The 27785-nt window shown below is 37.9% G+C and overlaps 2 protein-coding genes across 4 annotated transcripts in view; one reads left to right on the forward strand and one right to left on the reverse strand.

The window, feature by feature from the left end:
• The window catches only part of LOC574639 (wings apart-like protein homolog), a 30720-nt gene extending 12916 nt beyond the window's left edge, over nt 1–17804 (forward strand). For all 3 annotated transcript variants that reach the window (XM_030979638.1, XM_030979639.1, XM_030979637.1), the window contains exons 4-16: nt 3691–3876; nt 4571–4707; nt 5973–6084; nt 6368–6616; nt 7084–7195; nt 7603–7783; nt 10295–10446; nt 11648–11763; nt 12893–13069; nt 13944–14139; nt 14974–15062; nt 15747–15842; nt 16518–17804. In XM_030979638.1, coding sequence (XP_030835498.1) covers nt 3691–3876; nt 4571–4707; nt 5973–6084; nt 6368–6616; nt 7084–7195; nt 7603–7783; nt 10295–10446; nt 11648–11763; nt 12893–13069; nt 13944–14139; nt 14974–15062; nt 15747–15842; nt 16518–16583 — 1869 coding nt within the window. In that variant the 3' untranslated portion in view covers nt 16584–17804. The remainder of the gene's footprint in view (nt 1–3690; nt 3877–4570; nt 4708–5972; nt 6085–6367; nt 6617–7083; nt 7196–7602; nt 7784–10294; nt 10447–11647; nt 11764–12892; nt 13070–13943; nt 14140–14973; nt 15063–15746; nt 15843–16517) is intronic.
• A 4305-nt stretch (nt 17805–22109) lies between these two features.
• The window catches only part of LOC574703 (long-chain-fatty-acid--CoA ligase 5-like), a 15322-nt gene continuing 9646 nt past the window's right edge, over nt 22110–27785 (reverse strand). Inside the window, exons 10-17 of the mRNA XM_030980149.1 lie at nt 27439–27493; nt 26610–26705; nt 25706–25864; nt 25136–25252; nt 24358–24501; nt 23685–23786; nt 22966–23037; nt 22110–22290 (exon numbers count right to left, since the gene is read on the reverse strand). Coding sequence (XP_030836009.1) covers nt 22132–22290; nt 22966–23037; nt 23685–23786; nt 24358–24501; nt 25136–25252; nt 25706–25864; nt 26610–26705; nt 27439–27493 — 904 coding nt within the window. The 3' untranslated portion in view covers nt 22110–22131. The remainder of the gene's footprint in view (nt 22291–22965; nt 23038–23684; nt 23787–24357; nt 24502–25135; nt 25253–25705; nt 25865–26609; nt 26706–27438; nt 27494–27785) is intronic.

The raw sequence follows: 27785 nt of genomic DNA on the forward strand, positions 1-27785 counted from the left end.
GTAATATACAGTTTCATACCGTGATTATTTCTAGGCCGATATCCACCTCAAGTGTTCCTGTTTTCTCAGTTTAAGTTTGTATTTGAATTGAATTTATTTATTCACCACCATTGAAAACATTGAAACAAAAGATATATATAAATGTACAATGACAATGCCAATATAACTTAAATACATGACATGAATTATAAAATACATGTTCTACAGCGATATACATGTACATTATGAAAATATTTAAAAAATAGTTATAAGTAATTTTAGTGTCGAGAGTAAAACAATAAATGACTATTTACAATGAGTTTGTGATCGATGGTTAAATGGAGTAAAAAGAATATCACATGTGCTAGTCGAGTCTGACTCGCGTTTTCTAAAGCCTAAAATAAAGTTTATTGAAAAATGCATGATGGTTGCTATACAACTAGACCTGCATGTAAATTTTTCTAGATGGGTTTGACCTCTTCGTGTGAATGGGGTCTTGAGTTTTCCTCTGACTATCATTAAAATGAGGCTCAGCTTGCAAATCATTTTTAAGCTGATCATTGCGAATTCATGATCACCTAGCCTTGGCTCAGCTGTGCTCTGTTAAACTGTAAAACCGAGAACAGGGTCGAGAGTAGAGTCGAGTAATGCTGCATAGGGAACACGTGTGTCGGTGTGTGCAGTCCATCGCGCCATACCGTGCATGTAATTTAGGCCCTTTGTGGATTTCAGTGTGTGCAGTAAACTGTGCTCGTGTATGGGAACTCACGTACACACACTTTGCCATGCACAGTGTGCATTTATATGTGTCTGCTGCTGAACGAGCCAGTTGAGTGCTTCAGCATTTCAGTGCTATATTTATCATTGCTGCTATTCTGTATTTCTGTGCTTACGAATGTATCTAGCTCGAAAACAAGTCTACAGACTAGTTTGTTTTTACTCTTATAGAGGTGTACGGTACATGTATTTTTTCTAGACTTCTGTTTATATAATAGTGTACATGTATATAGATAGGGCCTACATGTTGCGTGGATTATTACATGCAGTTCTACATTCGGTAAAGTGTAGGCTGATCGATTTGATGTCACTTTGCCTGTTGATATCACTGCAAGTTTTCTATGAACTTGCATTCAGGAACATTCCCTTTATTGTGAAGTCATGAAATGTTTGCAGATCCAATGTAGATTACACAAAGTGCAATGTCCCCTACTACAATGATGCAGGCCAAATCCTACTACTGCTACTTTATTCTTACAGAAGTTAAAAATGGACAATATTCAATAATCAAATTTCAAGTCAACTGAGAGGGTTTCAAACTTTTAGATAAAATGTGCTTCAATGTATTTAGTAAATGGTCATAATCAATAGTGTCCAACTCACAGCACGTCTTCTGACTGCTTTTTTGGCATACCAGTAATCTGAATCTATGCATAGCCCTATACATGTACATGTATTATGCATTGGCTTATATGTAAACTTTAAATGAGCCTGTCAGTCTTGGAGACAGACTAGTGAAGGTCATAATTTATCAGACTTCGGCTAGTACATGATATACACGTACACATGCATACAGGGGATGTGTCTATTTTGAGCATCACGCTAAGCACAGTCAAGATTTGTTACATACAGGTATAAGATGTACCGAGTAGTCTTCTCTTACAAAGACGGTGGCCGTATTTAGTTCTAATTCAGGGTACATTTATAAATAGCTTGTTGTTATTGCTTGAGAATTTTAAGAACAAACGTACTGATGCAATTTGAACAAGGAGTGGAGTGATTTTTTTTTATAACCATTGGCTTACATTCTCAGCATTAGTAATAGAATACAAAAAATAGAGAAAACTTCTGTGCTCAACAATCTGTGTATACACGTACATGTGTACAGTATATACATGTGCATGTACTTTTTGATTCTTGCATGACAATGTCAATGATTAATAATAGGTAGGGGAGGGGCAGGGGCAGGGGCATGGAGGTGAGGCTTCAACTCAATGTATATGTACATGTAGTTTTAATTATTGTGACAAATGCATGTATGACACAGAGTAGGTTGCATATTAGACTGACATTAGTTGTATTTCCTGATAGCAAAGGTATTCTAAAAGATTGAAATTTTAAAAAGAGAACATTTTCTGATGCTGATGCCTGATGTACAGTGACAGACTGACAGTACATGTACTGTAACACATTGCCTCTTTAGTATCTAAATTTTGTATATTTGGCTTTCCAGGAAATGGTACATTGTAGAAAATGCTGTTTTTGGTATTAATAACTGAATAAATATCAAACAGGATGTGAGGTTATCGGGTCAATCAGATTTTGTGGAATTGAAAACTTACAAAAGTAGGGCAGGAACTCTTTTTTTGTACCTTCTTAATCGTACAGGGTAGGAAAAGATTTGTTTGACATTTCCATAACGAAAATATTGTTCATTTAAATGTCCGCATTGGCATTAAACCAAAAAGCAGGGAAAAAAATTATCATCATTCTCATAAAGTTGACAGCTTGTGCGGCATTGCCTTCATGTATCATGTCAAATTTATTTTAAAAAATTGGAATCAAAAACTTATAAAAGTAGGGCAGGAACTCTTTATTTGTATATTCTTAATCGTACATTTATAAAATATTGTTCATTTAATTGTCTGCATCAATTGGTAACCAAAAACGTAAACAAATTATCATAAGTCTGACAGCTTATGCCGCAGTGCCTTCATGTATCATGTCAAATTCAAAGTTTTCAGAATTGTTCTTTAATTTTGATTTGATTTTCCAATGCATTGCAAAAGTAAAAGAAGGGTCCGTTTAACGGAGCCGCCGCGAAGCATCCATCACGCGAAGTCGCCATTTTCAATCCATTTCAATGACTACATCACAGAAAACAGCAGTGTATGGTATCAGTGCGGTTTAAGGCGGTGATTTTAGTCACATCAACATTTGTACGCAAGAGATCAAATCCTGACTTTGGCAAATTTTTTTTTTTTTTTTTTTTTTTTTTAATGTCAAAATCGGGGGTGCGGCCTTATCGCCGGCAAATGCGGTAAACAATTCCAGAGTGATGGCCTGGCATGAGCAAAGGCTCTCTCCCCAACTTTACATTAACTTTTAGAAGAACAGCAATCCAAAGTTTTGAGAATGTAAAGATCTGGCAGGTGTGTAGTGATTAATCAAAGAAATATTGTACTTTGGAGCAGAGCCATGAACACAAAAGAAGTTCTTTTATGGGTAAACTATGGAGTTCCTTGAGAACCGGTGTGATGGTACAGTGTTTGTTGGAGAGGGTAACAATATAGTGAAGGATGTGTCTCTCTATTTTTTTTTTACTGTGGTTTTGATGAGGGACTACTCCTGTTTTGAAAAAAAATGTTTTGACGAAAATTTTGAATAGATGTTTGATTGTTTGGAGGGGGAAGTTATTCAGGAAGAGAAGCACCCATCATATATTTCTTAGTATGTTTTTTCTATGGTTTTTCTTCTTTAATTTTTTTTTCAGAGCTTAATCGCCCACTACTCCCATGTGCCTCTTTTCACTGTTTGACCTTTCCTCCATGTTTTCTCATTCTTTAATTGTAAGCGTAGTACTCACTCAAGACTATTTTCCTTTGTTGAAAATCTTATTTTCATTCATCTGCTTTCATTGATAATGACTAAAACCCCTACGATAACATTCACACTTTGTTATCTTTATTCTTTGTATTTTGATTCATTCTCCAGGACGAGTTTGCTAGCTCCTCTGCCTCCTCCAGTCAAGGGTCCATCCCGTCCAAGCCTGCCCCGTTCAGGACCATCGAGGGGGGCAAGCAGAGGGGGGCAAGCGGGCTAACCAGGCAAACCGTGTACCCTAAGAAGGTCAACCACTCCATGGTGACATCACTCAAGTGCAAGCGGGACGAGAAGAAGGTGAGGAAATTGCTTCATGTGGAGGGTTTAGAATGGATGGGTGTTAGTGAGAGGCAACGTTAAAGCCTATCTGCACTAGTTTGGCCAGAAGGGATTAGACCACACAGCAGGGTCACTGACAGGTGGTTATCTCATCAAATCAGCTCTCAATTAACATAAGAAAAATGGGATCATGGGGAACCAATGGTCACCGATTAGGCATTGTTTGCTATATAGAGGGCGCAAGTAGCTATAAGTAGTGCAGTGGGGCTTTAAAGGCTCTTTCAGATATGACGGGGTAAACTTTTTTTTTTTTTTTAACGTTTAAATGAAAGGTGACTTCGGGCAATAATGTTTTACGCGTATACACTTTGCTTTGTGTTATATAAAGATACAGGAATGAGTCGTGTATTACATTTTACGTCATCATGAAACACCCCTCCCCCCTCCTGTGGTTTTGCTCTGAACGAGGCCTTATGGCAAGCTTGGGGTTAGTGGGTAACCATGCTAACCATTTACCATGTGGGTGAGTAGATTGTTGCTTGAGCAAGGCTCATAGGAAAGTCTAAGCTATTTTCTCCTTTATGCTTCAGAGCACTTCTGATGGTTAAGCAGTGTGAATCTAACTTTGACTCGACCACTGGAGATGATTATCATGAATGTTTTTTGTAAACCTGGGTTTCCACATTTTCGCTGCTTCCTTTTGTCTTTTCAGCTCTACACTGTGGTGAGGCATGTAAAGGGGGCTTCAGACTGCCAAGAGTCGGGTGAGAGTCAGCAATATGCAGATGATATCGAGTACCTGATGGAGGGGCTGAAGGGAACAGAGAATGTGGGAACGCGCTGTCTGAGGTGAGATAAACTTGTGTGTATGGTTCTCGGCATGCATAATGGGGCTTAAGTAAGTTCCTAAACGTACCTAAAAAAATTGACGTTTTTGAAATACAAAAAGTCAGGTCCTCTCATTTGAATGTTTTTGCTGCATATGAACATGTTTGATATTATATATACATCTCTATCCGATGAAGAAAATTACCTGCATGGTACTGGTAATAATAGGCCAATGTTTTAGCCAAGGCACCTAAAATGCTTCATCTAAAAGTGTCATGGAGCTTGGAGAGACAACTATTGATATTTTGTGAATAGGAGTCGAGAGAATCTTAATCTGATATTTTTATTGTGATGTCACAATACCGTTATGTAATGAACTCTGGAAAGATTTAACGTAGAAAGTGGCATAGATTCATTTATTCCTTATCACATTGTGTAATGGGTTTGACAATCAACAAGTTGATCCTAATGTATTTGTTTCGATGTGCTGTGTATGCCAGGCAGAAAAGAATAGAATTTCAAAGTTAAGAGTCCTATCAGATTAACTGCTATTTAAGATCCCTTCTTTCTAATAATTCACCCAAATTGCCAATTTTGTAAGTCACACACAAGTAGTTGTAGACTTTATTGGATAATGTGTTTAGCACAACGCTAATCTGCCACAAGGTTCATATACTTTTTAATAGGCGCAACGTTAAACTCTCCTATTGTTCCCTTGGCTTAAAGAGAAGGTTGAGTTCTGGGAAGAGGTGAAAAATAATTTGTGAGCATTATCATTGTATTATGCAAGTGTGGAAGGACATCAGAGAGAAAATATTCCGTGAAAAGCATGGTTCTTCAAATGCCTTAATATTCTAAATATGGCATGTGACAACATGTTCGTGTAGTCCCATATACATCTTTCTGTGTACAGTGCTTGTAACTTAACCAAGACTGGGCCAAATATCTTATCATCTTGATGATTCCAGAACCTTGCAGCACACACCAATACTTATATGCTAGATGATCAACCTTTTCTGATCGATTCCACAATGTTTCTTTCACAATGCAATCACATGACCTGGGGGGGGGGGGGGGTGGGGCATTTCACAAAACTTGTCATCAGTCACAAACGACAGTTTTTGTTATAAGCTACTGAAATCCTTGCTTTTGATTGGTTATCAGCAGATTTGTCTCTAATTTTTGTCATTTGTGATTGAGAAAAGGCTTTTTGAACAGACCCCAGAACTCAAATTATCTTTAAAGGTGATAATTGAATGAATGTGTGTTGTTTCTTTCTTGATCAGTACGATGGGTTTTGTAGAGAAGTGTTCCATGCCACAGTTCAGAATGCACATGAGAGCGCATGGGACCATCTCCAAGGTCTTCGGAAAACTGCAAGATGCTGCCCAAGATCCAGTGAGTATTATGTCATAGACTGTGATGGAACTATCAAATTAACTCTTTCATTACTAGTAAATTAAATTAAATTCGTATTTATTTCATTTCCAACAGAAAGATAAACAAAGGTATTACAGAAATGCTTATGCTTGATACAAAATTGCAGTTTGCTTTATGCAAATGTCATGTTCTTATCCTTTAATCTCCAAGAATGGAACTTTTGTGAATCTAAATGACTTGCTAATTTGACAAAAGTTTCTTCATTTAATTATAATAAACTCACACATTTTCTAACTAACAGTGTCTTGGTCTATGCACGTCGGGACTGATGTACATGCTGAGCAGAGACCGACTGAACATGGACCTGGACCGGGACAGCCTCTGGCTCCTGGTCCGGCTCCTGAGCAAGGACTCGGCCCACCGGATCCACCAGCTGGAGCCCACCCAGCAGGCGGAGTACAAGAAGGTCCAGGAGAAGCTCTGGGCCGTCTTCTCGGAGCTCCCCAAGGCCAGCAACTCCCTGGGGGACATCGAGACCAGTGATCTTTCGGTGAGTGGTACCAAGTAACTGTCGATGTGGCTGTCTTTATGTGTAGCCTTGAAATGAAGAGAATGGGCATCAGTCTACAATATACCGGTTACTTTTGTCAAGAGAGCCATATTTGAACCTTGACATTTTTAAAGAATAAATGACTGGGTACAGGAGTTCCCCCAAAACGGTAGTTTCCAAAATCTTATCGGAGCTACACAAAGCTATCAACTCCCTGGGGGACCTTGAGACCAGTGATCTTTCGGTGAGTGGTACCGAATAACTGAAGATGTGCATGTCTTTATTTATTACCTTGAAATGAAGAGAAGGGACATCAGTCTACAATATACCAGTAATTTTTGTCAAGGGAGCCAAAGTTGAACTTTGAAATGTCGAAAGAATAAATGACTGGGTAGAGGAGTCCCTCCTAAACAATTGTTTCCAAAATGGGTTTAACAACCATTTGCTTTGTTGTTGTCTTGTGACAGAACGGTCATCTCGCTATGGAGTCGCTGTTATCACTAACATCGAAACGGGCTGGAGAGTGGTTCAAGGAGGAGCTGAGGTTAGCAGGAGGTCTGGAGCACATAGCACAAACAGGTGAGCATTTCACTGTAATATAACAATGAGAGTCTGTGAAGAGGCTACATGCACCTGCAAAGGATTATCTTCCCGATGATTGTTCAATCCAGTCTGCTGAAAAGGGTTTTTTATATCGTACAAAACGTTGCTCACATCACTCAACATATTTAGGCCACTTCAACGATAATATATCACTTAAAAAAGACTAGTGATTGGGATAGGAGATATTCATTGCAAAATGTTTGTAGTGTCCCATTTTGGTTCCAATGAAAGTTCTGAAGTGCAATATATGCAGATGTGCATGAGTGTCAGTGGAGGGGAGGGGTAGGGTTCATATTTTGCTATGAAAACTATGTCCCATACCCGCCAAATGCTTTTCCCTCCCAGTTCCGTCACTGTGACATTCAATTCTCTCTATACCACAGTGATCTCAGCCGCTCTCAGTCTCAGTCCTGTCATCGTCCGGATGGAAGGGGAGAACCTGGTGCTGTTCAAGACCATGAACAGATGTCTGCGTGTCCTGGAGAATGTGACCTTCATGAACAACGAGAATCAGCAGTATCTCCTGGAGCTCAAAGGCTGCGGCTTAGTCAAGGCTGTTGGAAAGTGAGTCTGTTTGAATGTCTGTAATGGACAGAATCTATCTTTAATCAGGCCCACAATATATGATTGTATGTGTTGCTAGGTCAGGAGAGGATAGAGATGTTTGCATTTCTCTGTAACTAGACACAGTATGTTTTTAAATAGTGCTGTAGCCGAACCGCCGAACCGAACGGAAGTTCGCCGAACATGGCACTTCCGAACCGAACCGAACCGAACCGAACGCAAAGGCCTGGTTCGGATGTTCGGCAGAAAAATAAAAAAACGTTTTTGCAAGCTAATAAACTTGTCATTTTGTACCTAATTTTCATGTCATGATTGCTCATTTTATATTTACTTTTTTTCCATTTTCCGCCTTTGTGATTTATGCCTATCCAGTGGTGGGCGCGACTTCACTGGCGCCATTTAAATCCCAAATCCTGACCACGCTACGTCGCGATCGCAAGCCATAAACAAGAATACATGTGCGTGATCAAAACAAGTTCAGCTCAAACCCATTCAACAAAAAATTAATATTTTAATTGTAACAATTAATATTGGACAAATTTTACAATATAAATAATGAAATAAATATATATTATAGTATGGTATTTATTTATTTAGGAAAAATAGGGATTTTATATTTTTCCTATTGAAAATAAAAACTTCTAAAAAACAGTTATTGACGAGCCTGGCTGAGTCTCTATTCAAGATGGCAGCTTTCATGACTCTAACATTAGACAACAACCGTCTCGGAAAATCTTTAAAAAATATCATTTATTGACAAATTGAAAACATGATTCTTTTAAAATTGAAAATAAAACACGATTCAAGACGGAAATACGAATGTAAGTAGTATTTTTCTTCACAAATAATTACGTTTAGAGCAGTTTTTCAATGTGAAATTCGTGCTGGTCGGAAGCAGTGTGCAGAAGTCCTCCGTGCTGGTCGGGCCCGGCAGGCCGGCTGGCCCGCCCAGTGCCGACCGCCGTGGCTATAACGCTGCTTGCTATTATATTACCGAACCCCGAACCGAACCAAGTTCGGGTGAAAAATTGCCGAACTCTGCCGAACCGAACCGAACACGAACATAGCGTCTGACTTACAGCACTATTTTTAAATCAAGCTCAATTTTTGTGGTAAGCGACATCCATGAATAATTACAGCCAACAGTATCACAAAGAGCTCGGCAGCTCTATCTTCGCTAAGGAAAATGGAAAAAAGAATCTGCTCCCATGTGTGAATATCTCTGTGACAAGACTTAGTAATTCTTAAACATGGCCCCAAATATTTGATTGTATGTGACTTACTTGAACAACAACGACATCCAGCAATATCTCCTACAGCCTTGTTAAAACAGTGGGAAAGTAAAACTATTGTGCTGCAATATAGTGAATACTTATTAGCTAAACTGTCTTTGAAAAGAACAAAGAATACAGAAAACATTTTAGAAGGACAAATTGTATGGATATGTTTTCAATGCATCATAGATAGGTATATGTGATAATTTTGTAAGGTTTCTTTTGCATTTCTTTTGTGTAGGCAGTATGATGTAGATGCAAACATCTGCCTAATAATATTCTTGTAGGAATTCTACCTTGCCCTTAATACTGTCTACTAGGTATTCTTGGATGTGTATTGATCAGTCAAAGCTATGCAGAGGTCTAGAGTTACATGTTATGAAAGGGAAGGCTGATTTCAGGGAAAGGCAAAATTAATTTGCGAGCTTTATCATTCTTTTAATGTTATCATGGAAGAGTATCAGAGAAAAAAAATTCCCTTGAAAAGGATGGCTCTTCAAATATCCTTGTATTCAAAATTAGACAATTGACAGCTAAAGTTTGTGGTCCACACTTTCATGCCACATCCATCTTCCTCATAATCTGAGATTAGCTATACTTTATAAACCTGAATACTCTCTAACAGGGCATTACAAATGTGTGAGAATCACTATGAGTTACATGTATGCTGAGAGCCAGAGATCCAGCACTACATGTCGTTAACAAGCTGTTTAGTCATAGTCTACATGCTATCTTCCTAATAATAGTTATGTAATAAATCCACCTTGCCTTTCAAACTCTTTCCCCAGAGCGTTACGAATGTGTGAGAACCAGGTAGAGCTGTGCGGAGAGCCATAGATACATATTATCCAGAAGTATATAGTTATGGTCTACTTGCCATCTTCTTTATAATCTGAGAATAGCTGTATGTGAACCTGAATACTCTCTAACAGGGCATTACAATTGTGTGAGAATCACTTTGAGCCAGAGATTCAGCACTACATGTCATTAACAAGCTGTGTAGTCATAGTCTACATGCTATCTTCCTAGTAATAGCTATTTAATAAATCCACCTCCACCTTTTAAATTCTCTCAATAGGGCGCTGCGGATGTGTGAGAACCAGCTTGAGCTGTGCAGAGAGCCAGAGGTCTAGCACTACATGTCGTTAACACGCTGTGCAGTCATAGTCTACATGCTATCTTCCTAATAACAGTTATATAATAAATCTACCTTGCCTTTCAAACTCTCTCTCAACAGGGCCTTACGGATGTGTGAGAACCAGCTTGAGCTGTGCGGAGAGCCAGAGGTACACGTTATTAAGAAACTAGACAGCTACGGTCTTCATGCAATCTTACATCAGGGACTCCTTGCAACACTCAGATTACTACTCAATATATCTCATGATAATGGTGAGCATGTCATTTGATTCTTTCACTCTCACTAACTCACAAAAATGGCGAACACATTGCTTTTTGACCTTGCACTGAACTGGGTCCATGACTCCATGCACGTTCGGTCACCAACCTGTAATTTATGCTGGTATCAAACTCCACCCACATAGCTAGAGATGCTTCCTGATTGGTCACTAACATTGATCAGCTCATTGCTGGGTGTGTCTTGGGTGTGTGTGATCAAGGTGGATACACAAGCTGGTATCTCTTTGGTGTGATACACACATCCACATTCATACAGCAATGATACATGCAAACATGATTGCAGAGGCATACACATCACAGATCAAGCCATCATCACATCAACCTGTACTCAATTGTTTAAGGCAACTTTGTTAGGCTTATCATGATATCAGATGAGGAATAATAAGACTTTATTATGGTCTCTGTTTACTGGGTTGACCCAGTTTGTGATGCTCAGCCCAGCGGGCTGAAGCCTGGCAGGTGTTCCAGCTACAGCACTATTACAAATTCATGTATTTTCAGAACGGTTAAACGAAACCGCCCGTATACTTTTAACGGTTCAACGTTTAGCACAAAAACCGTAATGACTCAGGCTTAGAAAGGAGAGTAGAACTTTTTGGAATGCAGATGAGAAAGAGAGAACGAGTCAGAGAAACTCGCAGAGGGGGAGAGAGAGAAGCATACACAGAAAATGTGAATATGTGGGGAAAGAAGGAACAGAATGAGGAGAAAATTAAATGCAGATGAGAAAGAGAGAGATAGTCCGAGAAACTGATGGAGAGAGAGATAGAGAGACACACACACATACACACAAAATAAGAACGAGTAGAGAAAGAAGAGAATTATGAAACGGGTGTACATAAAAGACAAAAAGAGGCACTCCCGTCTCCTATCATATCATAACATGGCTTATCTTTCCCTTCATATTCTACTTATTTTAACTTCATTTCAGAATGGGGTAGTATGAAGGTAGGAGAGCAGGAAAGTTTGATGGCAACAACCTTACAATGTGTAATATAGATGCCTCAGTATATCTGCAAGGAGAATATAAAATATGAAGGAATTGGGAAAAGAGGAAGAGAAGAACGAGAGAGAGAAAGATAGGGAAGGTCCACGTAAAAGACAGAAAGAGACACCCCTATTTCCAATGACATGTGTTTCTCTTCTTAATCAACTTATTTTAACTTCATTTCAGAATGGGGCAGTATGAAAGTCGGAGAACAGGAAGGTCTGATGGCAACAACCTTACAATGTGTCTTACAGATGCCTCAGTATATCTGCAAGGATCAACGCTTTGATGTATTAGTTCTGGTAAGTGAGCACATACTCCTACCTCATTCACACCGCCAAATCAACTAAAAACCGATCTATTCTTGGCAATCAAGGCCTTTTGGGGTGTTGTAATTTCTGTTACAGTCGTTGATTGTCACTCTGGTGTTGATCCCGTCGGTGTGACTGAGGCATAAACAGGAAAAGATAAGCTCTGGGAAGGCTTAACAATCTATTGTCTAGCTTTTATGAGTCTGAGACATAAACAGGAAAAGTTTAGCTCTGGGAAGGTTTAACAATCTACTGTCTAGCTTTTATTAGTCTGAGGCATAAACAGGAAAAGTTTAGCTCTGGGAAGGAATACAAAATGATTGTCTAGAGCTTTTATGAGTCTCTTTCATGTAGTAATGTTGAATATCTACATCTATGTTGGTATTGTTCAGTGTATTTCATATTCAATCAATATTTCATATGTTCACACAACCTGATTGCACATATATATACATTGTAGCCGTTATAATCTCACTTTTAGACTATATTATATTCATCACCTGGAAGGTGGTTGTCTGAAGCGATGTTGGTAGTAGGTGGAGTTCTTTGAAAACACTTAGAGAGCATCCAGTTGTAAGAATATATGTGCATTACAAATGTAGCCATTCCTGGTTTGTTTGGTTGGTTGGTTTGTTTTACCTGACTACTACATGTAAGTAAGCATGTGTATGCTTGTAAGTAAGCAACCGTGGGACTGACGGCTTCAAATCCTATCCGAGGGACTTGGTAATGAGTATTAAAACCTTACCAGAGGGTCTCCCGGCTAGAGACTACTGCTCTACCACTGAGCCATTGTGCCTCCTTAGGACTATTATTATTCATAGTTTGACTAATCATCATGAGACTTGTATCTTACTCCTCTGGCATATGATATCACAAGTTCTTTTATATGATCAGGGGCCTGTTTCACAAAACTCATCATCAGTGACAAATGACAGTCTTTGTTATAAGCTACTGAAATCCTTGCTTCTGATTGGTTATCATCAGATTTGTCACTGATTTTTGTCATTTGTCATTAAAAAATGGCGTTGTGAAACGGGTTCCAGCTATCAAAGCTGGCCTGTTTAACCTTACGTCTCATTGCCTCATACCCACACACTTGATTGTCTTTCACCTACAGAGTCTTGGTCTACTCATCAACCTGGTGGAGCACAGCCCTGCAAACACCAGGAAACTCATCTCCATGAAGACCCAAAGATCCTTTGATTCCAAGAACAGCCAAAGCAGTCAAGAGAGCTCCTCATCGGAAGGGGGCACAGAACCAGAGGTAGTAACTTCACTGGAAGCTGTAGTGCAGGTGAGCTAGGAGAATACCATATAGTCATGTACAGTCAAACCTGCTTTAGTGACCACCTGTCTACAAAGAACACTTTTTTGTTTCCCTTGAAAATGGTTTCTCATTGAAACATGTACTAAAGGAACCTGTCTACAAAGACCACTTTTTGTGTTTCCCAGGCGGTTGCTATAGACAGGTTTGACTGTATCTGAAAGATTAAACTTAAGAGGGCCAGGTTATCTTGATGCTCTCTCAGCGAAGTGGTGCGGATGCCACCCCTCTGGGATTTCAGCCATAGAAATTCTGAAAGTTTGTGTGTAACTGGTGCTTCTTATAGTGATTAAACACATGTGATTTCATTATATGTCAAAAGAGTTTTGAAAGATGGGCTAGATAGATATTCATGCAATCACATACTGAAAATTCTTCATTTTTATAGGAAAATATCTCTTTTGGCTGCTCAAAATATGGATTTTAAAAAAATTGCTAAGGATCTGATGGTTGGAATTCTACAGATTATGTATCAAATGATGCCTGATACAAGAAGGTCATTTGATATTATTGTATTATGTATTTCTTCTTGTATTATGTATATGTATGTACAATGACTGTAAAACCAGTGAAAAAAGAATTTCCTGAAAGGTACAATAAATTTCAATTCAATACAAGTTTGTAGCAGAATTTTTTTCCTAGAACATCCTGTGATGAATGTAGGGTATCTTTAGCACTCCTGTACATGTTATCATCACAGGTTTTTTTTTTATACAACATTGCCCATAACCTCTCTTTCTAGACTATTTCAGAGCATGCCAAATAGAAAATGCTACCATTGAAATGTTCGTGAAAAAGACTTGTTTAATTATGATCTATTCCCATTTTGCTTGCCCACCTCTAGCTTTTCCTTCAGCGGCAGCAGCAGGCGCTCAAGGCAGAAAGCCAGTCGGAGGAGGAGATGATGGGGGAGGAGCCAGAGGAGTGGTCTGTTGCCCATAGCGACCCGCTGGACTGGATAACAATAGAGAGGGATTCAGGGAAGGGGCAGAATGGCCCACAACCGACGGAAGAGGAAATCAAGTCTTCGGTCAGAAAAGGTGAGTGGTTTCATGTTTAAGTAAAAGAAACATTTTATTTACACCCAGTAGAAAAAGTTCCCGTAATCGATCTTGTAATTGGAAAACAAGTCAGAAAAATTCTTAGAACCAGCAAGATTTGAACCTGCCATCTACTGTTTGCTGGCAGCAACTCTATCACCAATCATAATTTGTTTTTAATTTAACATTTCTTGCATAAATTTAAATACAAAGATGACATTGATAACCTGTCAAGTATTGTCATTGTGAAAGAAACTGTCCACAAACTTGTTAGAGCATCGGAGCTAGAGTGAGGGTAATACTAGTTTGTAGGCACCTTGAGTATTAAATGAAATCAGTTTGAATGAAAAGAAAGCTGACTATAGTTGTTGAAAGCACCTTTTCTGTGATGCTTTTATTCAGCTTTTACTTTAGAGGGGGAAGGGGCAAGGTTTAGATTTGTGTTCTACACTGGAAGACATTTACAAAATACAAGGGGAAGAAATCATGTGAAGCAGAATTTAATTGGTCATATACAATTATAAATGAAAAATTCTGATGTGTTCTATAAGATTTCGTTATGAATTATAATAATGTATTTATATAGCCCATTTTCCATATATAAGTTCCAATACGCTTTACAATCATGTTAACAGAAAAGGTGAGTTTTTAGATATTTTTTAAAGGTATTGAGAGATTCAACAGTTTGGAAGCAGCAGTTGTGAATGCCTGTCACCAAGTGTTTGTAGCTTTTCAGAACTGGGGAAATATAGTGGACATGAAAAGAAATCATACAAGAGTCTCGTTGAGATAGATGTTTTTTTTTTTTTTTTTTTTGGTTTCCTTACGTGACAGCCCTCCATTCAGCAGGAAAACACATGGAAGACAGTATAGTAGCGTCCTACGCAGCCCTCTTACTGGGGTGCCTACTACGAGAAAACAATGTAAGTAATTCTGATAGAAATACAATGAAACCTGTATACAAAGATATCTCTCAAGGGGGACAAATACTCCCTTTAAGCCCACATTATATTAGATTTTGAAATGTAAACGAATGTCATCTTTTCGATGTAGGTTCTAAATAATGATGATAATAGTAAAAAACAGAATTTTAGTGCTTTTAAGCCTTTTAGTTGGAGTAAAATCTGAATAGACTTTAAATCGAAGACGATGGCACTTCTGGTATGACGTCACTATGATTCTGAGCTGATTTAGCTATTCCACCTCCAAGGAAGCTTGAAATTCATCAAATTTTTGATTTCATTAATCAAATGACTATTCATATAATCGATCATTAAGATTTAAAAAGTTTGAATGTTCATATCAATTGCCAATTTTTTTCAAAATTGGATCGTAGTCAGATCGTACAGTGTGCGCTGTGCTTTAGGTTTATGGTCATTTGACTCTCATGTTCAGGTTTCTCAGGAAGATGAAGATTTTCTCAAGAAAAACTGTTCAAGTTATCTTTATATACAGGTGGTTGCTAAAGCATTATGTATTGCATTGATTACATGCAAATAAATATATCAATTGTCAAAGTGAAAACTTTTTTGAAACATCACTGATGTCTGCTTTCAACATCAATCAAACAATTGTATCTCTTCTCTCTTCCTCTCTCCATGTCTCAGTTGAACGTTGTGAGTGTACGAGACTGCCTTCCGGATGGTGACTTCACGTGTATGGTAGACATGCTGAAGAAATTCTTGTCTTTCATTGAATTAACGGTAAGTACAAACGCTTGAAGCGGGGTTTAAAATTAACAAAACATTGTCAGGGCCTTTGGTGAGAAGTGCTGTGTTCATTTTGGGACTTTGCAAATTGATAACGAGTCTTTCTGTATTCTAAGCAAAATTTGTTGGCTGCCAGATATTTTTTTCTGGCAATTTTTCCATTTATTTGAGCCCACTTGTAGTGTTAACACTTTTATATGCTCTTTGGTTAGTACCTTCAGTCCAAGCAGATGTTTATACCAAACATGGCTGCTGTTATTTTACCAACAGCCATCCACATTCCAGCCAACATCTCTGTCTGCATTAATGCCTTTCTCTCGGCAGAGAATAACAAAAGGTTTTCATCAGACCATAATTAGACCATAAGATAACATTTGGATAATTAGCATTACTGAAAATCAAAACCCTGATTCCAAGTTTGATTTAAAGAAATTGCAGTGAAACGCACATGCGTACATGCTCAAGGTTAATGGAGCTCCAAATAGTCCTGCCCCATATACATTCTCTATGGGAGGTAACTATTTGGATGCTCCGTGAATTTGATCTCAGAACAGGTGCACCTTTTGTTGACATAAGTATCTTCTCTCCCGCCATACTTGAGACCATTATTCACAGAAAGATATCCCTGCATGTAAAATTTTGTTTATTTTGGCTCTGTTTCATTCACAGAACGCTGCTGGAAACACTGGCAGCAGAAGTATATCGAAAGTGATCGAGGTCTTGGAATGCTTCTAATCTAGAGATGGGCACCAAAGCAGCTACTGAATGAATGCATGCACTCCAAAGAGGGATACGTCACTACTAATTGGTCTTCCAGTATCCGCAGATATGGTCTTGACTTGGGACCCAACCCCACCACCATTAATGCTACCTGCCTCATCAGAGAGGGTTCGTGGCACGGAATCGACTGTGCCTCTGCACGATGGCGGTCAACCATTACGAGTTCTTGGAGAGTTTGTAGGACTGCCTAGGGTAGGGGTGATTGCTCAGGGGTGAGGGGATGCTCCTCCTTCATAGTCTTGGAGTGGGTGTGAGGAACATGAGTGCTGGTGTCAGGATCAGTAGTCCCTAGGATAGGACATGAAGCTATAGGTCCTCTATTCGTCTTGGTTTGGGGTTTGTTTTGGGGAAAAGGGAGTGTTTCTCTCTCCTGTGATTATGTGTTGAGACCTTGATTAGCGGTATCAGAAGACTCGCCCCTCAGATAGGACATCAAGCTATAAGTACACTGATCAGTGAAAAGGATACACCTAGATTCTGCAGCATCTTAGGCATCAGTGATAGAATCAGGGGTCGCTTTTGTCAGGGGAAACTTGGATAAGGTCTAAGGGAATTGTGAATATCTGAGAGCGAGTCTTGGAAACATTGTGGACTTTGAAAGAGAGGTTACACTTCAAGGGATACTAGGTTAGATCGTTCTTATTATACATGAGGTAAAAGGTGGAAAAATTAGTCACTGCAAAGTGAAAGTCTTAACGAAAAGATCATAAATTGATATTTCGATAATACAGTTTATATTAACATTCCTTTTCATACTGCTCTTTTAAGCAAGTCCTTGTGAACGCAAATCAATTTTTTATATTACTAACACTTCTCAGATCCGTTCCCATTCAAAATGTGTTTCAAGTATTTAACTGAAACCATCTTTAATGAGTTTGCTAGAGTTTAAACCCCTCATGTTACATAAAGAGTAATTCTTCAACTGCATGTAAACCATTACAAGGTTGACTTAATTTGTTTGTGTCGAGATAAAATTTTCCAATATGGGTAAAATGGTGAATTTGCTAGGGTATCCAAGGGGACAACAATACTCAAGTTCTTAGTAGCTCATGTGTACATAGTTTGGCAATTTCGTTTTAGGAAATTGCGTATTCATTTTTGATGTTCAGAAGAGTTTATTTGAGAGTAAATTTGATGGCAAAGAATGGCATGCTTTTTCCTTTTATGGAAGTATGAGATTTATTTATGCAAGATTGTAATTAAAGTTTGAATTTTTTTTTTGATTTTTTTTTTCTGTTAATTTAAAATTTTGATTGTTATCAAATGAAGAAAATAAGAAATGATTTCCTTTCTGAGAAAGAAATATTATTTTAATTTAAATATTTTTGTCAAATTTAGATTTGGTTTGATTTGAAAAAATGTTAATTATATGAGAATTCGCCATTATTTTCCTTCTAAAGAACTTATTGTATTTGTTTATGATCAAATCTTCTCTGAAAAAGTACAATAGTCTGCAAAAGGTACTTACTGCCTTTAAGATGATTTTCTTTTTGAATTTGTGTGCTTAATTTATGGTACATGACAGGGAAGAGAGATCGGTTGTAGTGGGACGTTCCATAATTGGGGGGGGGGGGGGGGGGGGGGGGGGGGGACAGAGTGGGGTGCGAGGACGAAGGGAGGGATTTGTCCAAAATAAAGGATTTTACTTTTGTGTGGCTTGTTCTCAAACGTGAGAGATAAAGATGAATTCTATACAAAGAAAATGTTGGCCTTAGAAAAGAAAACTGAAGAAATTAGAGGAGAGAGGAGAATGAGAGTTGAGTATGATTCTATGAATCCATTTTCGAATGCTATCGAACATGAATTTGCAATGAATGTGATCTTGTATTTCAACATTATGTATCATGCAGCCTTTTGAAAACTGTCAGTCTATTGTACACAATTTTGTATGCTCACTCGTTTTGTACAGTTGAAGAATAGCATTATCTTTGTACAGTTCTTCTGGAATGAATACAGATGTCTCTTTGATGTTTTTGAACCATTCCACGATAATTAACCTCGTTGTAAATTGACGCAAGAGGAAAAAGATGGCCTATATTTTGCTTGACATGTCCAATACGTGATCTCTTTTTGAATAATAATAATGCATTGTAACTTATTTGTATTGGATAGTTTGGAGAGTAAAAACAAAGAATTGCAATGTTTGTATCGCTATACAGATTGGTGTCCCCATTGCGTGCTGTACATACAGAATTAAGGGATATCAGTGTAAATATTTATACGGAAATCATTTTCTCAGTGACTCTGTTTTGTTCAATCTCTATCATATATGTGATTATTTCTTTTCCTTTTCTTTTTTCTGTTTGATATTTCTTTGGAGAAAAAAATCTATTTTGTTGATTGTTACATGAAATCAGGAAGAAACTTGAAGTTTTTGTCATTTTTTTGTCAATTCTCTATTTGCTATTTATGCTCGTCATTGAAATGAAGACATGATTTGCAATTTGTGTGATTAGATTTAATGAAATCATAAGGAGGGAATGTAGGTTTAGAAAGCAAAGTATCTTGGAGTAATATATAAAATAGATTTCAATCATTATAAGAATCTTAGATTGATATGTTTCAATTTTAGGAAACAGTAAGTCTTCTTCTTCCCATTTAATAGTATTAAAGAGGCTCGCATTAGCATTTTGTATAAACAGGAACTTGTCATCAAAATTTTCAAGAAATCATCCAGTCATCTTTAGAAACAAAAACATATATTTTTTTAGAAATATGAAGTCGTTAGGATATCCATCGTTCTTTGAATACTAATTTTTTAAATGGAAAAAGGTAAACCTCTTTAAATACCTGTAGAAATTTGTGCCGAAATTCATAAGATGTCATTACAATGTTTACAAGTACACCCTCAAATTCAGATTTTCCTGGCATATTTAGCATATTTATGATTGTGTTCAATCAATTTTAAACTTGTATTTTAATGACATACATAACTCATATCATGCATTGACCCATGCTATGAATCCTGTGTAGCTGGCATTTAATAAGGTGTTTAATGCAAGGTAGTGTCAGAAATTTGCAATCCAGGAAAGTGCATATGAACTAAAATAAATAAAACATCATTTAGGTAGCAAGAAAATCATAAATACATGATACAAAAAAGCAATTTTGAGAGAACTGTCCCTCCAAAACTTCCAAATGGACAAGACAATACTCACCATATACATGCATAGTTTAGTTGGTCTACATGCATAAGTGGTGTTGGTGAGATCAACTCCAAGTTACGAAACCTGTTAATTTTTAATAAAGAAGTTGCATTTCATACATATGTTTGGAGCCAGAAAGGTGTTTACTCATATATATATTGACACATATTTAATGCCTTTGTTGCTCTGAATAGACTACGTCTTGTGGCTTCCCACAAGGCTACTACTATCATTGACAATATATACCGGTAGCTCTTACGACCTTTGTGCTGGTAGCTGACAATATGGCCCTTTATAGATCCTGAAACTTCACTTATGGTGGTAGATTTGTAGTGTAAAGATGCATTACAAGTTTGATCTAGATCCATGATAGATTGCACATGCCTGACTCTACCTTTAAACAATTACTCATTCTTTAACATTTTCGAACGGTAATGAAAGTAATTCTCACCCGCCCTATTTATAGAGGCATTCTTAACACTAACTTCCAAAATCTTTAACTAATTTACCTTTACTAAGTCACCCTTAAACTTTTCTAGTAGAATGTAGACTTCATTATGCAACTGTTTGATCCTTTGCTTTCATGATCTTGTCGATTTTTGCTTCTCAAGTTTTCCACGATTTTCATGAATTATGTGTCTCATTCATACCTTGTAAACACATTGTGTAGTCAATTGGAGAAAAAAAAATAAAGAACAAGAAAATGTGATGTAAAACGAGCTTGAATAAATGTTGTTATGTTTGTGTGTTTAATGTACATATGACAACATTGCATAAGCTATATTGTGCTTTGTCTTGTAACGCGATCGTAAATGCCTACAGATTCTGATCTATAAGTAGCTTGATTCTCTATAATGATAAAAATAAAATGTTTTAAATACAAAGACCAACTTGTATAACATTATTTCCAATATATCTGAATATGAAAATATGAAGAAACAAATGATAAGACGGCTTGAAACCAAAATTGAATTTATAAAAATTAGATTTAATATAAACAAGTCAATAACATGCGAACATCATGTACAATAAATCACATTATAGTCTGAGGTATCGATTTTTTAAATAGTAACATGCTAGTAATCAAAATGGCATTTTGAGTGTCATATTCTATTACAGATATAATCGAAAAGAGAAGTTTTGGGGGATGATAATCAACAAAATCCATATTTTACAGAAATATACATTATTATATTTCTTGAACCATCATAACCATTTTGACATAAGTATCAGAAACAAGAAGGGTCGCACTATAGATATATGTGTACATGTTCATGCATGCAAGAACGTTTACATGCTAATGGACAGAATTTTAGGGGGCATTCCGGGCCCTGCTTTAAAACAACTTGCTATCAATAATAAGTGTTACATTTCTAAGACAATTGACTCTCGGCCAAGCAATTACAACGATTTCAGTAGGTTGTAGCAGTTATTGCAACTTGATAACAAGTTTCATGAAAAAGGGCACAGGATAAAGGAATTTGACCCATGTTCTTCAACAGCTTCTCAGAGCCTTTCATATAGAACATTATAATTCATCTCCGTGGTTGCAGAGAGGCAGATAAGTTTGTAAAACTGTAAGCCAACTTCCTAGGTATGATTTCTAAGGAATGATTCTGTGTTCAAACGTTTCAGTGAGCATCGAAGAACTCGTCCTACTGAGCTTTTGGTGCATATACATATCCACTTCCAAGCCCCATAGAGGGTCTCGTTACACAACAAGAAATAGTTTTAAGAAATACATTTATTTAAAAAAAACAATCACATCTCTGATTTATTCACAATGACAGGGTGTATATGAAAAACAAACAAAACTATATACACATATATTTTATTTCAGTATCAATGGCATTAATGGAATGTCCATGGGTATATAACATAAGTGAACATGTAATTATGAAGAAAAAAACAGTTGGCCACTTGTGATATCAAGAGATGGTAAAGTGTCTAATAATTCTACCCTGACTTTTGTTTTCCTTCAGTATTCCCCTCACTCCTTCCTTCTTTCTCACTTTTAAAAAAAAATTCTTCATCATCATCGTCATCATCATCATCATCTTCTTCTTCTTCTTCTTCGCTTTCTCCTCTCATGATTCTCCACTTATTTCTAATTCTTTGTCTTCTCTCATTTGTCTCATACCTCCTCCTTTTGCTCCCTTTCTTCCTTTCTTCCTCTCTTTGTTCTTTTTCTTCTTTCTTTTTCTTCTTTGTTGTTCTATTCTTATTTTATACTTCTCCTCCTCCGCCCCGTTCCTCTTCCTCCTCGTCTTCTTCTCATCCTCCCTAACCACCTCCTTCACTTATTTCTTCTCCTCTTTCTTCTTTTCCCGTTTCCTCCTCCTCCTCCTCTTCTCCATTTATTTTAACCTCTTTGCTTCCCGATCAATCTCAGAATACATCTCGTCGATCTCCTCTGCAAAGACCTGGTGCATGACGTTTCGTTTGCTCTTGAGTGTAGGCGTGAGGAGGCCTTCCGCCTCGGAAAACGGCTTGGAGTGGATATGGATGCCCTTTACCTGAATGGGATGAGAAAGGGCGAGAAAGGGCGAGAAAGGGTGAGAAAGGACGAGAAATGGGGGTCAACAATGAGAGAGTGAGGGAGAGGAGGTGAGGGGGGGGGGGGTGGAGGCAAAGGAGATAGACAAACGGAGAGAAGAGGGTAGAGATTAAAGAAGGGGGATACAAAGATGGGAAGAGAGAGCGGGAGATGCGTGGATATTACAGATAGAGGGGGAGGGAGAGAGGGGGAGGTGAGAGGGGAGGAGAGAGAGGAGGAGAGAGGGAGAGGGGAGGAGGGAGTGAGGGAAAGAGGAGGGAGAAATATAGAGAAAGGAGGGGTTGTAGAGATGGAAGGAAGGGGATTTAAAGACGGGGAAGAGGGAGTGGGAGAGGCGTAGAGATCAAAATAGAGGGGAAGGATGGAGGGAGGGAGAGAGGGGAAGAGAGAGAGAGTGAGATATCGAGACAGGCAGACAGAGAAGGGTGTTAAATAAGGGTGAAGTTGAAAAGGGTCTGAATTGTCTGATTAAAAACTCCTTCAACAAGTAAGTCAATAGAAGTAAATTTTATTATTTTTATTCTTATTTCATTTGTATTATTTGAATAACACGATCACTGATTGGCTCATTTGCAGCCAGTTACAAGATGTCAACCAATTGTAATTACTGATATAACTTTACCAAGGACATTACCTGTTCAAAACCAACGAGTCCTTCAGCTTTGCCGTGTTTCATCATCCTTGAGAAAATGGTTGCTTTCACTTTCTGCATTCGAAATTTAAAAAATTATTGAAATGTTTAAGAAAAATAATTATAAATCAATTAATTTTGAAGATATTAACAACGTTCCAAATTCTATTCGACATGGTCTCAAGTGAAAAAGAAAGTGTTAAAGACAGTGTCAACGTGTGATATTTTTGCAAGCCCCGCTAAATCTGATTTTCAAAAAACGATTTTGGATTATTGTTTTATAAAAACCATGTAGGTGTATCTGGGAGATGCCAATAATGAGAGGGGTAACCAAAATAAGTTTTTTTTTAAGGGAACACTTTAAAGGAACAATGTCCCTTCATTACCCTTGGATGAACTAGGAAAGATTGTTGAAAAGATATTATGTATGCGCCCATCGCAGGCGTCATTTCTACTGCGTTATTAACTGTGCTAATCAAGTCTGTGAAGAAAATTAGCGCATACGTCAGTGATTTGACACCATATTCTGCACTGGTCAATATGTAATCATTTTTTTTAAACGATATTTCTTTCATACGGCGCGTCAAAGACCACGACTTTTGCTGACGCAGCCCTACGTCAGTGAAACATAGACTGCGTCAACAAAACAAGGCCTCGTGTGCAACAGGCAGAATTGGAAGAAGGTGAGATGCGCGTGTTAATGTATGGTGTAGGCTTTATACCTCGTTCTGACACAACTCTTCAAAACACCCGGGGATGTTCTGTTTCTTGGCAAACTTTTCAAGTTCTTCCTGATCCGGGACCATTATTCCCACCAGACAATCCTGTAAAAAATAAAAATAAATAAATAGAGAAACAAACAAATTAACAAACAAAATTAAAAAAACAAGCAAGATTTTGAAAGTACTAACATTCAGCCAGCCACCACCTCATCACCTCATATTCAGGGAGCGAGGTAGTATGATTGTAATTTTCATATTTTATCTAATGTTATTTGATAACGAAATTACATTTTCATCATATCAAAGTGTCAACAACTTTTAACTTGATCTCTATGCTCTCTCTCCCGCTAAAACTAAGAAACCCAAATTCGATATATTAATCCACGATGCGTCACCTCCTTCACCCCCCCCCCCCCACCCCGCCCGGCGCGGCCAAATTGTCCCCGTATACGCCTGTGGAATTCTTTTTTTCCCTCTCTTAATCAATTTCCTCCGAAGAAAATCAATGAAGTACAAATCAATGTGTGTAGGATCTTCAAAACGTTCTTATTCTCAATTCTCAGTCATACTTTCTCAAACTTACTTTTCTTTTAGTTTATTGTTCTTCTGTATATATTGAATTCAAGTTAAGGGTATAGACTTTGCCTTCAACATTTAACCTATGACGTCATACCTTGCTACTGTCGCCCGTCACGAAAGCCTGTGCGACCAGAGGTTCTCTGAGGTAGAAGTTCTCAATCTTCTCTGGAGCGATGTAGACGCCCTGTGATAACTTGAAGATGTCTTTCTTACGGTCAATGATGGCCAATGTCCCATTCTGATGAAGAAGAAGAAGAAAAAAGGGAGAGAAAAAGAGGAGTGAATGTGGAAATCATTTATTTAAAGGGTATTCTCATTCGTTTGATTTCAACTTGACCACATAGACGGTGGTGGCCCTATGAAAGATGTGTTTTTAGGTTTTTACCCTTTTCGGAGGGGGAGAGTTGGGCTGAGGACAAGGAAAACAATGGGGTCTGAGTGTTGAATTATAAGCCTGGGAGTGAAGACGAGGGGGATGAGGGATGGGGGCGGGGGGTATATAGTAGCGTTTGCCTCCATGGTGCCGCCACCGCCACTGCCAAGAAATCATAAGAGTCATAATCAATTTCCCTAATCCCAATCAGTAAATGTAAATATCTCAACCTTTAGATTTCACTTCTTTTAAAGTACTTACATGATAGTATATATCTCCCATGTATTTCATCGTATTTTAGGCCTAAGAATTTGGAAAAGTTATATTGTGATGATAAACCTCATGAAACAAACTGAAATGAATCCACCGTTATTACACGTTGCGTGATAATCTGTCATCCATCATCGTCGTAAAACGCCAGAAGTTCTAATGGGGCACGAGTCTATCTGTAACTGCTAAATTTAGGGGTTTCCCCCTTTTTTTAAATATTCAACTGTACCTTGTTCCATCTACCAATGTCGCCCGTTCGGAGCCAACCGTCACCGTCTAGTACCTGGCTCGTCATCTCGGGATCTCTGTAGTAACCATTAAAGACATGGCTCCCTTTCACACATACCTGAGATTAAATGAGCAATCGTGATAATTCTCCCTGGTTTCCCAAATAGCAAGCGAAATAATTTGAACAGTGTCATTTTATATTCAAGACATTGTTTATTGGTGAAATGCAAAGGGGAACTGTTTTTTAAAGAATATCACAGAAACATTTTCAAGAAACATAGCGGGTTACACAAAGAAGAAGGGGAGGGGGCATATTCGCGTATCAATGGAGGCACTTTTTTCTGTACTGAATGTCTATGCCCCTCGATTTCAAGGGGGAGAGGGGGACCTTCGTGTAGTTCAAGTTAGGTATGACACTTAAGTTTCCAGGGGAACATTCTTGTACTTCCACTTGCGTTAATGGGGTCCGAAGGGGGGGGGGGGGAATTCGCCAGAAGTCAGAAGAACCAAAGCCAAATATTATGATCAAAGTGGCATAGGACTGCGAAAGCTTGAACAACACTATGATTACCTCTCCCTGGTCATTGTTGGAGTAGTAGTCCAACTCGGGGACGTCGATCAGCTTGATCTGCGAATCGCCTCCTGGGATACCCACGTGACCACTTGTGACGTCATGCGGTACGGTGTGGGCGATGACAGGGGCTTCCGTCTGCCCGTACGCCTCGAAAAACTGGCGGGAAACAACATGAAATGAACCATATTAAAATAGAAACTTAAATAGTAAGATACACTGTAGACTATAATGTTACATTGACAGTCACAGATGACAAATTTTAAAACCGATGCTCACAGAACAGTCCGTTACAACTAACTTTTATTCGACACTATCTAGTCATAACTAATTACCGTTACAATGTTTAACAATAATTGTCGTATTATTCACAGTAGACATATTACATTACAACGCCAATCACATTGTTGTAGCCGACTTTTACTGCATATTTACGTTATTCATCAGACAGTTACTACTAATGTTTTTCTACAGGCAATCACAATAACTTGCGTCACACATCCCGAATGTTGCACAGATGCAGTCGTTACGTTAAACCACCGTAATATCTAGCATAGTTAGATTGATATCACAAAACTTACAGCTATGTCACTAGCGAAAGATCTCCGCAAGAAGGCCATTACTATCATTGACATTATGTACATATTCGTTACAGTCTTCTTACAGGCAGCTGACGTGTTACAGCCGATCGTCACGTACGTTACAATCGAAATTGTTCCAAGCCGGATCAGACATTGTCAGTGGGATCGCGGGGGGGGGGGGGGGGGGGGGGGGGGGGGGGGGGGGGTTAAATGCCATTTCCATATGCGGAACACACTATGCAGAGTCATATACAAATACGTTAGGTCTACAGCAGTGACAGTACGTTACGTTACGTTGCTACAAACCGTGACGGTAGACTTACGTTACGAGTAATGGTCACTCGGAGGAACTGCGCAGTCTCAGGAGCGAGTGGTGCAGCAGCAGAACAGATAAACTTTATACGCCCTCCTAGCTGACTCTATATACGTGTATTAATAGAAAGGTAACAGATCAGACATTATGCAATCATGGAAGTACTGCTAGAGATTTTATGAAATACTGTACTAAATGGATATCCTATAATATTCATCTGCTAATTATATATTTGGTTTTAAAAACACCATAATAGTAGAGAGAAAGAAAAAGAAAGAGAGAAAGAGAAAAGGAAGGAGAAGGAAAAGGAAAAGGAGAAAGAGAAAGATAAAGAGAAAGAGAAAGAGAAAGAGAAAGACAAAAACAGATAGAAAGAGAAAGAGGAAGTCGGAAAGAGAAGGAGAAGGAGAAGGAAAAAGAGAAAGAGACAGAGAAAGAGGAAAAAGAAGGAGAAGGAGAAGGAAAAAGAGATAGAGATAGAGAAAGAGAAAAAGAAGGAGAAGGAAAAGGAAAAAGAGAAAGACAATGAGACAGACAAAGAAAAAGACAAAGACAAAGAGAGATAGAAAGAGAAAGAGAAAGAGAAAAGAAAGTTAATGGTACTGTATTTCAAATCAGGTGAACTCTCCATAACAATATAAGGAACAAATGCAATCGGAAAGTGCGCACAATCCCAATAGCAATATTCACAATAATAATACGAATTATAGCAATTGTCATAATAATGACAATACTAATGCAATATATTTTTAATGACATCAATGATAACGGGGGAAAAAGGTCATGATAATGATGTGAATAATAAGAATAACACAAATATAATAAGATAGTCTGTTTACCCGAATTTTGGTAAAAACTAGCTTGTCCCAGATTGTGTCGGTCCTCTTTTCACCTCTGAAAACGTTATCAGGTAGACAGGAAAAAAAACAATAAAATAATTTGTGCGTCATTTTTTTGTTTTTTGTTGTTGAAATAAATCTTTATTCAGATAAAATCATGGATAACATCGTAGTACATACATTTCTGTACATATTCATAACAAAGCACTTAATCACATGTCTAAATAAGGTCAAATCAAATTATATCTCTATTTACTTGATTTTAAATTAGTAATTGTCTTCTTCCACTTAATAATATTCAAATTCGTTGTCTTAGTTTTGTTTTCCTCCACTTCTATTTTGTATTT

The sequence above is a fragment of the Strongylocentrotus purpuratus genome, unplaced genomic scaffold (genome assembly GCF_000002235.5).
Source record: "Strongylocentrotus purpuratus isolate Spur 01 unplaced genomic scaffold, Spur_5.0 spur5_scaffold_10, whole genome shotgun sequence".
NCBI classification, from domain to species: domain Eukaryota; kingdom Metazoa; phylum Echinodermata; class Echinoidea; order Camarodonta; family Strongylocentrotidae; genus Strongylocentrotus; species Strongylocentrotus purpuratus.